This window comes from Trypanosoma cruzi, genomic scaffold (assembly GCF_000209065.1).
Source record: "Trypanosoma cruzi strain CL Brener 1047053516715 genomic scaffold, whole genome shotgun sequence".
In the NCBI taxonomy this organism is placed as follows: Eukaryota; Euglenozoa; class Kinetoplastea; order Trypanosomatida; family Trypanosomatidae; genus Trypanosoma; species Trypanosoma cruzi.
Window position 1 is genome coordinate 22,074 of NW_001849383.1, and position 10,571 is coordinate 32,644.

General features: G+C 48.8%; 1 protein-coding gene and 1 pseudogene across 1 annotated transcript, besides 19 other annotated features; both read right to left on the reverse strand.

Moving 5' to 3' along the window:
- Positions 1–10,571: a sequence feature (heterozygous, non-Esmeraldo-like haplotype).
- Positions 85–104: a microsatellite.
- Positions 128–198: a microsatellite.
- Positions 201–222: a microsatellite.
- Positions 264–304: a microsatellite.
- Positions 311–330: a microsatellite.
- Positions 434–506: a microsatellite.
- Positions 575–622: a microsatellite.
- Positions 635–661: a microsatellite.
- Positions 734–769: a microsatellite.
- Positions 846–870: a microsatellite.
- Positions 1,080–1,120: a sequence feature (T-rich).
- Positions 1,175–1,196: a sequence feature (AT_rich).
- Positions 1,279–1,307: a microsatellite.
- Positions 1,498–1,523: a sequence feature (AT_rich).
- Positions 1,586–2,659, reverse strand: Tc00.1047053510335.10 (hypothetical protein, conserved; the record flags this gene model as incomplete). The annotated part of the gene is made up of 1 exon (XM_801358.1): positions 1,586–2,659. One exon carries the CDS (start codon positions 2,657–2,659, stop codon positions 1,586–1,588), a length of 1,074 nt encoding a protein of 357 aa, XP_806451.1.
- Positions 2,808–2,833: a microsatellite.
- Positions 2,841–2,916: a sequence feature (T-rich).
- Positions 2,961–3,002: a sequence feature (A-rich).
- Positions 3,147–3,169: a microsatellite.
- Tc00.1047053510335.30 lies at positions 3,454–10,571 on the reverse strand (annotated as a pseudogene; the record flags this gene model as incomplete).

Below are 10,571 nucleotides of genomic sequence, written 5' to 3' on the forward strand. Positions count from 1 at the left end.
GGGGGGGGGGGGGGGGGAAAAGAGAGAAAATCAAGAAGAAAAACATCCACACCGATACCACCACCACCACCAGCAGCGGCACACGAAAAGAAAAGAAAAGAAAATGGAGAAGGAGTAGGAATACTACTATATATATATATATAAATAAATTCATACATATTTACTTATTGGCGCACTTTGTATACATATGAATATATAAAACACACACACACACACACACACTTGAGTTATCCACAAGACGCAAAAACCAAAAATCAAAAACCAAAAAACAAAAAAGAAGAAAAAAAAAAAAAGAAAAAAAAAAGCAATTTCACTCACTCACTCACTCACACGTCAGTTTGCGCGCCCACACAACTGCGGCAAGCACAGCCTCCGTTTCTCCCCCACCCCACCCACCAACCCCACGGCAAATTCGACATGACACAAACACAAAACACACAGACACACAGACAGACAGACAGACAGACAGACAGACAGAAAGAAAGAAAGAAAGAAAGAAAGAAAGAGACTCATTTCCCGAGGGAATGGAGACGGAAGTTAAACACACAAATGAGAAATCGAAGAAAAGAACTCCTTTTATTATTTTTTTTTTTATTTTATTTTTTTTTTTTATTTTTTTTTTAAAAAGTGGCAGAAGAAAAAAGAAAAAAGAAAAAAAAAACCACCGCACATAATCCCCCCGCCTCCATCCGCTCTCTATTTCTCTCTATTTCCTTCCAATACACACACATACGTGTATGCGTGTATGCGTGTGTGTGCGTGTGCGTGTTTTGCCGTATTTCCAAATCCCACTTCTTTTGATTTCATTGTAAATTCCACTAATAAAGAAAATAAATAATGATGAAAATAGCAACAACAACAACAACAACAGAAAGAAGAAGAAAAAAAAAAAAAACTTTTAGTTTTCCCATTTGATACAATAATGAGTGGCAAAAGAAAAAAAAAAAAAAAGACTCTTGACGATGTAACGCGCATCCAAATAGGTCTGGTGGTATAAATAGATAGATAAATAGACAAATAGGTGCGCATACATGCACTATATGTATATATATATGCAGACACCTGCCAATCGCCTGTACTTTTTTTTTTTTTTCCTTTTCTCTTATCTTCTTCTTTTCTTCGGTCTGTCTTATCGGCGGCCTTCTTGCCTTTGAAAGGCAAGAAGCAAAAGGGGATTATATTATATTATATATAATCCTTTGGTTTTGTTTCACACATGATCCTGCCTCGGCTGGATAATTTACACCATTTCATTTAATTCAGACTCTCATTCCCCCCTTTTTCCTTTTTTTTTTTTTTTTTTCTTTCGCTTTGCTTCCCTCCAGTCCTCTCCTTTCATCTCCCACACTCTACATCACGGAGTAACCAGCGTTTCTCCTCCCGTGTAATGCCTCTTCCCTTTTGTCTTCCTTTTTTCATATCTATATAGATATAGATATTACGCTCACTCTCTTACCCCGGCCAAATCCGGCGCGAAGTTACGCTCACAGCAACGCCATAATATAATAATAAATAATAATAAACAATCCTCTTTTCATTCATTCCCCCGTTTTCGGTAATGTCCTTTTGCCTGGCCAATTTGGTGCTACATGGCCTGCTGCAATTCTGCGACAATTGCCGCCGCCTCCTCATCGCCAGGACTTTCCCGTAATGCGGCCTCCGCGACAAGTAGCGCCTCGCTCATTTTGCCGCCATCCGCAAGAATAGCGGCCTTTGCCTTAAGAAGTGTTGCGACAGTTTGGCCTGCAACGCCTCCCGCCGCATCGGCCTCCTCTGGCGGGGGATTTTTTATAAGCGGATCGAGAAACTGAAGCGCCGCGACGTCGCCCTCCGTCTCACTCAGCAGAAAGGCCTTCTCCCGAAGCAACGTGGGACGAGGGTGAAGTGCAATCGCGCAGTCTAGCAGCTGTAGAAGCTCCTTCCGCAGCGTCTTCAACCGTGATTCGTCCGAAGTGTCATTGATGAAGAGTTTCAGTACCCCCATTTGACGTTCCAGAGCTGCGATGCAATTAGAGTTGAACTTTACGGCATTCGCGTACGCTTCACACGCCTCCTCCAAACGGCCAAGAGTCTGTAACCCATCACCCAAGATGAGATAGGCAGTATGGGCACGATCCCAGCCAACTTGACATGCCGTCTTCGCCAAGTCCACAGCCTTCTCCATCGTACCCGAATCCGCTGCTGTTTTTAACATCAGCTCCGCCTTGTATGCATGTATTCGAGAAAGTGTAGGTGTCATCCCAGAAAAATCAGGTGCTGTAGTTTGTTGTAAGAGAAATGCCGTCACTTCATCCAAGGCCGCTCTGGGGCCCTTTGAACACTCCAGAGCTTTGATCTCCATCAACTTCGCCAGCCCTGGCTGTTGAATGAGTGCGTACTTCGCCGCCGCCGCCGTAAACTGCTCCCCTGCGTCCTCGTACTCTTCCATCTGAACAAGAATCTCCCCCGTGGCATCCATGCACGGACCGACCTGAAACGGTGGGGCCGTTTCCCCCTTAAACAAAAAGAGCCGCATCGCACCTAAAAGGTAGTCCCTATCCCAGAGGTCAAATCCCTCACCGATTGCAGTTTTGGCGAAGCGTTGCACCGTTGACTCGGTGCGTCGACGCCCCTGTTTGACGACACTCCTGTCGCTTTCCTTGCACTCTGCCAGTGCCATATGTCGCAGTCAAAACTTAAAAAGGAAAAAAAGAAATAAATTGGCTTCCCTCTTTCCCGCTCCTTCCTTCAATAACTCCCTCCCCCACACACCCCCAAAAAGAAAAAAAAAAAGAAAAATCCGTCTCTTTTCTTTTACCTGACAGAAATGTGTGCGTGCGTGTGTGTGTGTGTGATTCCTCTTTTTTGTTGTTGTTGTTTGTTTTTACTTTTCTTCCCTCCTTTTTTTTTTTTGTTTTTCCTTTTATTTTCTCTTTTCGTCCTCAATAGATATCCCTCTTGCGTCACAGGGAGGGGAGTGGAAAGAAAGAAGAAGAAAAAAAAAAAAAAAAGAGAAAAGAGAAGTCCCCCAAACAATAAAAATAACTAAAAGAAGTGGGATCGCCAAACACGCGACGATTGTAAAGGCAAGAAATTCCCTCCTCCTCCTATCGAGAGGGATATGTTGAAACAAAAAACGTGAGCATGTCAACAAGTACAGTGCCGTAACACACACACACACACACACACATATATAAGAGAAAAATATTTATATACGTTGACGACGGCCGCACGTGGTTTTCGGTTATTACTATTTTTTTTTTTTTTTTTACTTTTCCCTTCCCACTCGATGGTAAACGCAGCCATAGCCCGCTGGTGCGTAAAGATAAATTTATACATATGTGGATATTGGAGATATATATATGATGTACCATCGCTTTCACGCCCGCTTGTCTTCTTCCCTTGACGCAGCGACGTTACCGCCATTCCGCATAATTCTCACCAATTTTTTTTTTCCTTTTTTTTTTTCCAATTCTCAACGCCCATGCGACGCCCTTTTTTCCTCTTTCTGTTGCGGCCTCATGGGATAAAACCGGAGAAGACGCCTGTAAAAAAAGATTGATCCAAGCACAAAAGCGATTGAAAATAAAAGTAGTAATGACACCAGCCACCAATTCAGTTTGCCCCTCGAGTCCTTCGTCACATCGTCAGGGATTTCCTCAGCGACGAGAGTTGCGTGCGGAACGGCGGCAAAACGGGCCCGCCACACTGTCTCTTCAAAAGGCCTCTTCGGCAGCTCATGACTGTGCTGCGCCAGCGCCGCATGCAAATCAACCCCGGTGCCAAACGTAAAGTTAATATACGGCGCTCTCACCGTCACAAGGCCAGCCGCACTAACAGCTGGCGGTAGTAATGTCGACAAGAGGGATGTCTGGGTGTCATTATTACGTAGCATTTTGGCGTACCGCAGGAGAAGCTCTGGAGACGGCGTGAGAGTCCCCATCTCTTCTGCTGAGCCATCCAACACTCGCGCGTCCGTAAGCAATGACATCGACAAAGTGTAAGTGACGTATTTAATAGACACCGTAGCGTTTTCCGCACGAGGGGGCAGTACCACGCGACGGTTAGACAAACGTGCCACGACGATCGCCGGATCAATATGCAGTAACTCTGCCACCGCTCGCTGAAACCGCACCAGGGATTCTGTGCTGGTTTCCAATTCCAAGGTCGTCGAAACTGCGGCTAAACGTGGGCGAACAACAAGTTGTAAAATAACGGCCAAGTCGCGGGTGTAATACGAACCGTTAATATTTGGGTCCACGCGAAGCACCAGCGGGAGACGACTGACATTCTTTAAAGGCACCCCCGACTCGCGCGGAACCGCAGTTGCCAACAAAGAAAAAAGCGTAGAGTCCCACACGTCGCCTTTGCTTTCGTTCCTCAAAAGAAAGTTAGCGCTGTAAAAGTGCACGCCGTCCACGGATGTGCAGAGCAGATACGAGGTGGACAAAAGCCCAAGACGTTCCTCTGTGGATGAAGACCCTTTCAGTAGCGGCGTTGCGCCAAGGCCGCCCGCTCTGCGGAGAGCCGCCGTGTTGATTAGCCAATCATCCCGCAGAATCCCACCATCACGTCCTCTACCGGTAAGATTGCTTCTGCCGTCAGCAGCAACAGTGCCTCCCGTCGTTGCAGCAGGATCCCAGAGACAACCTGTGCCCGTGTCTACAAGAAAAACTGGAAGCACCAGCGGATTAGAAGACTCCGAGTATTCTGCCCGAATCACGGACGTCAAGTTGGCTCCGTTACACACTTCCCCAAATATGTCTGTGCGAAGAACCGCAACCGCCAATGCCCCCACCGCCCTGGTCGCCTCACGGTCATTCCCAGTGCCAATGCCATTCCCAATAAAACACAAACTTGCATGGTGGTAATAACTCGGTGGCCGCTCTGCAAAAAAAGTGACTCGCACAGATGACGAGTCGGTGTCAGAAGGTGTAGAGAAATCAAGTTCCAAAAGGCGCTCAAGGCGCAGCGCGGTGGTCGTCAAACCACCGCGATTGTAGACTCCTTGCTCATTTTCCGTCGCGAGCCCAAGAATGGTGGGCGGAAGAACAATCAGTTGCAGAAAAGGCGGCGCATCCCCTGCCGGGTGGAAGCTGATGCCCCCATTAACGCTGTAGCATACATGGTAAAGAAGTGCGGGGTGGTGCCGGAGAAGAGCTCCATCGACTGCAAACGAATCGTAAACCCGCCGGTCACCCTCTTCCACAAGGTGGAAATTGTCCCATTGACGCCGCGGTCTCCCGAATTTCCCCGAAGATTACCGCACACAGCAGCGGAACCCTGCACATCCTTGTCTACTGGCACAAATGCAATGCGAATATCATCCGCAAACGGCACAACAGAACCACGTACGGTTAAGTCTAACTCACCGCCTTGAAAAACAGCCAACACGCCTTGACGCAAACCTGATAATTCCTTCACCGCAAGCAAAGAAGTCACTTCAATCCTCACAGGTGTGTCCACAAAAACAGAGGCCTTCCCAAATCGGTACGGCAAGAATTTCTTTACACAGAGTTTATAATTCCCATTGGGAACGTAACGTATAGAGGCTGGAAGCTGCAATGTTGTCGATGTTGGCGTGACACCTCTGCCCATCCATTCCCGCGGTTTCATAACAAAAGCATCCATCACGTAGGCTTGGTCAACCTCCGGCGAGTCACAGGACCTCACACTCCCATCAACAAAACGGACAATCATGCCAGCCTGAACGCCGCGTCCACACGGACTCGCAATGGGCAACAGCCATCCAGTGGACTGGCTATGCACTTGTTGAAGGGTTGTGGGGATCTCTCCGACGCACTGAAGCGAAATTGGTTCTAGAAGCATTCTTAATCCCGTTGGTACATCTCGCTGACGATGATTTATAAAGAAGAGTAACTCGCCTTCATTCGGCTCATCGCCTATTGTTAATGCTGGCAAATACAACTCACCAGCACTCACAAACCCCACACCTTGCAAGAAGCCGCACCAGAGCGCGTCTGTCGTGAATCCGTTCAAGTAGCGGTTTAACGGAGTGTCGCGGAAAGAAGACGAATCGGTGCTGTAACGTGTGTCTACAAGCCTTCCAAATTGACTCGTCTGCTCAAACATATAAATGGCACTGGAGAAAACCGACTGATTCTTCATCGCCTTTTCCGCCTCTTCTGCCCCCATGGAGAGCCGTACCCCGAGTGTTGGGGCCCACGAGACAGAGATGTAAGAAATACCAACGGACATGTAATGCCGACCGCCGTCCACGGAAAAACAGAGCGAAGAGGGTGACCATGGCTCCACTGTCTCATTCCTTTCGGTTTGTAAAGGCACCACAAAGATCACCGCATCGGATCCATCTTCTGTCCAAATGCGTACTTTGTTATTGGCAAACGTCGCGGTCAAATTCGAGAGTGAAGTCACCGTTGCCGCCTGCTCCTGTGGATCCAAAACGTTGCAAGGCCTTCCAAGACGAAACTTCGCCAAACGGAAAAATGCCAGTGCTCCTGGTACATTGAGCATGTTTATATACTGCTCCTCCACGCCATAAACATGGGCCGAGTCAAAGTCTTCAGTTGCTTCTTTACCCTTCATCCCTGGTTCGATGGTCACGACAAGCATCATAGACTCATTGCCACGGCAAAAAACAAGGTGACGGATGCCATTCTGCTCCGCCACATCACTCGGAATAGCTCGATGTAGTGAAACCGATGTCACAGCAACATCCAACACCTGGAAAAAGAAACCCGACGGACGAAATGCAAAAACATTTGTTGTCCCATCTCCATCGCTAACATTTCCGCCATCAACAATTTCATCCCCAGACATTTTAACACATATCTGCAGCCGTCCTTTTGTGGCAACCCGCGTGTGGGCTTCTGTCAAGGTGAGAGTATTTGCCACCATCACAACTATGATAGGAAGCCCTTCACGGCTCTTGTGGCATGCAGAAGAAAGCAACACCCGCGTCCCCACCGCAAATGCACCACTACTATCCGTCTGGTATTTCATGCTGTTGGGCTCATTGTAATCATTAGCATTCAACTCGGCGACACTCACTATGCCTTTGCTCATCCGCGGGACAACGAGCGTGCGACGGAAGGCAAGCTCAGAAATGTGTGACTCATCCGCAGGCAAATCACGTCGCAAACGTGACGGTAGGATCGTCAATGAAAGATTCGTTTTAACGTATGACGCACCTCCATTGGTCGAGAGGCACATTGGCGTCCGCGCCTCCAGGTGGGCGAAGTGCGTAGAAGGAAAGAGAAACACGCCGTGGTCATCCTCAAGAATGAGGGGTTCCTCGTACAGCAGGGTATTATTCAGTTCCTGTACCGCCGCCACGAGTTCTGTTCTACTACGATTCCCCTCTGAATCCAGTGCTAAAACATCTTCTTCACAGTGCGACCCAAAGCGCATCAAAAAACCACGTTGAATGCCGTAGCCATTCAAATAAAATATTCTGCTTGTGTCCTCCATGTAAAGAATCAAAGTTCTGTTGCCCTCCAAATCGGTGCGGTCATCAGAAATATCTGCATCACCCATCATGCCAAAAAAGGTCGCTGTCGTGTTGCTGGCATCATCTGGAAAATGACGGAACCCAACCGGAACAGCTGTCGTAAACTGCAATTGCAGAAGTGGATGAATGGACTCTCGCCAGCGTTCCGGTGCGGTCTCCAGACACAAAATCCAGGGCTGCGTGGCGTTAGGGTAAAAGCCCACGTTGCGGCTTACCGCACGTGGAATTGTAAGGATTCCATCATCAAGAACATATGGACCACGTACAACATCCAACTGAATGGCTTCAAAATCAGTAAAGCACGGATCGCTCCCGTCATCCATCGGCCGAACAAACATCACACGCCTCCAGTTCCCACATGGCACCACAGCAGCTGTATTCCCCTTTGCTCCACCACGGCACCACAGTGCAACTGCCACTTCACGTCCTGCAGCAGCCACAATGTTCGTTGTCTCCCTCTCGTTTGTAAGCCACTCGAGCGCAATTTTTGTTGGTGGCAATGCCGTGGCAGCGACAACACCCTCACTCCCGTCAGCATCAAAGTAAGAGTAACGCGTTGGATGCCGCACATGCTCGCGGACGTTCAACGCAATATCCGAGCTCATCCACGGCGTTGACCTATCGGGTTTAAAACATAGCATGTACTCCTGCACAGAGAGGCCTCGAATGAGGTCACGCTCAAGAACAATGTAGTGGGAGTCAGACCCTTTGTCGGCGTTCCCTTCTGGCCGAAACGGCGTAGCCAACGCTCCAAATAGTTTCAAGCCCTCAAACAAGTTTCTCACAATTACATCGTCCAAAAAGTCAGGCATTGGCGTGCTGCAGTTAGTGTCGATTGGCCGAAACCGCACAAGGGACATGTTGGAGAGACCCGATCCACCTATTGGCAGCGTCCACTCCTGCCCCTGCTCCACCGTGACGTAATCCGTGCGGTTCAGCGAGAAGACGGAATAGACAGGCCTCTCCAGCTCAATGCGCAGACCTTTGAGTTCAAAAAATTGCAGCGCCGCTTCGGTTCCCTCCTCAGACGACTGTCGCCCAGGGTGAATAGCGCTGGCGCAAAGTTTGAATGACCCCGTATTGTTCAAGAGTTTTGGCAAAATAATCGCATAGCCATTCACCGCCGTGATGAAACGATCAAAGCTATTGGTATTAATAAAGTACTTCTTGAGTTTTTTACACGGCACCACATCCTCCGCAAGAAACATAAAGAGTGGGTTGCCCATTGCGAACGTGTGATCAATAAGTGGCCCAACGAGTTGCAGACTCTCCCACATTCCGAGCGTCGGGTGTCGCGTCTTGCGTTTAATGTGTTTCTCCGTGCTGTTACCAAAAAGAAAGCCATCGACGCGTGGAATCACAAGGCGATATGGAATGCCTGTTGGCACAAAACCCCTCCTCCACGCATTGGCATCCTCCGTAGCAGCAGAATCAGAAGCAGAAGCATCAGACGCACGACCATCCACATCTGCATCCGCGTCTCGGTAACGCACACACCATTGGAATCGTCCAATGACATCGTCGGTTGGTTCAACCGCTCCAATACGTGCCGTATGTGCCTGCGTGAGCGACAGAAACCACGAAGACGTGGAAGTGAGAGGGCTCAAGTATCTCGAAGAAAACGAGGATTTTGATGAAGAGGCGCCGTATCTCATGGAGCCACCGTTGATGACCATTGACGGCACCGCTGAGGTGCGAACAGGACTGCGCCAAAGGAAACTTGTCGCATTGCTACAGTCCACCGCAGGGACGAACGCTGCCTCTCCCTCATGCAATCCAAATCCTTCCACAACAAGATCGACAAACGATGCGTACACAACCACCGTCGCTTCCCCTTCCTGTTGTAGGGGAGATGTGCCTATCGATCGAATCGATTTAACGTACGGCCGGCGTACAACAAACTTAAATCTAAGTGGATACACCGCGCGGCGCGTCCCTTGCGCGTAAAGGCAAAGAAAGAGCGGTTCCCGTGCCCTTCCAAATACACGGTCAGCCACCTCGGATGCGGTGTGTGTTTCATTTAGAGTAATAAAAAAGTCACCCACGGAAGCTGAACTGTGTGACGAATTTGACTGTCGGTAGTTCGGCGGCACATCATAAGGGCGCATAATGGTGAAGTTCATGCGGCTAATGCAATCGACGCATGCTCCTCTTGCCTCCCCATGCGTTTCTCCCTCATCAAATAAAGAAAGACAAGGCTTCTCAGAGAGGAAGAGCATCATGTCGTCACTCAAACCGTAGCCAAAAAGTGGGAGCACCAATTCTTTTACATTTTCAGACACCTCTACAACCGTTAGAGGGGTGTCCGTCGTCGCAATGGGAAAATGGACCGCGTAAGGTCCAATAAAATGCACCTCAATGGGGTAGACATCGACAGTAGCGCTGGTGGGGATGAATACACGGCGGTTGTTCTGAAAGGGCGGAGGGACCGACAGGCAGACACGCATGCGACGCGTAGTTTCTTCATTCAAAAACCCTGGTGGAATCACTACTACAGCTGCCCGCTGTTGTTGCTGTTCCGTCAATATCACGCCACTGACGTTTCGAGAGGAACGCAGATCATTATTGGTAGCGCTGTGTGGATTAAGAATACCAAAGGAGCGTTGACGATAAAAAAGTGATGTATTGGAACACTGAAACGTGGGATCTGCAATCCTCGCGTTTACTGGAGGAGAATGTGCAAACGCAATCTCCGCCATGCTGATCGTGCTAGGGGACCACATGTGCACGTCGAGACCCCACAGCCTTAGCAGGCCACTGAAACCTACGCCAATATTCAGTTGCGATGAATCAGCACTTCCGCTGCTCCCGTCTCCACTGTAGCCCTCATGTGTCGCGGTGACAGAGATACGAGCCCGCGACACAATGATCTTAAAACCGGCAAGCGGTACAAACCGCGAGAGTGGTGTATATGCAAAACACAGATGCCACGTCTGGCGTTTTTCAGTGAAATTTGTCCCCCACATGCCTGTGTGATTAAGATTAAGTTGCATAAACGCCACACGACTTTTTTCAGCAACGCTGCTTCCATTCAAAGCCCCCGATGAAAAAAACATCGTACTAACGGCAAGCATTGTGTCTAGTGCAGATGGCAGTGGGA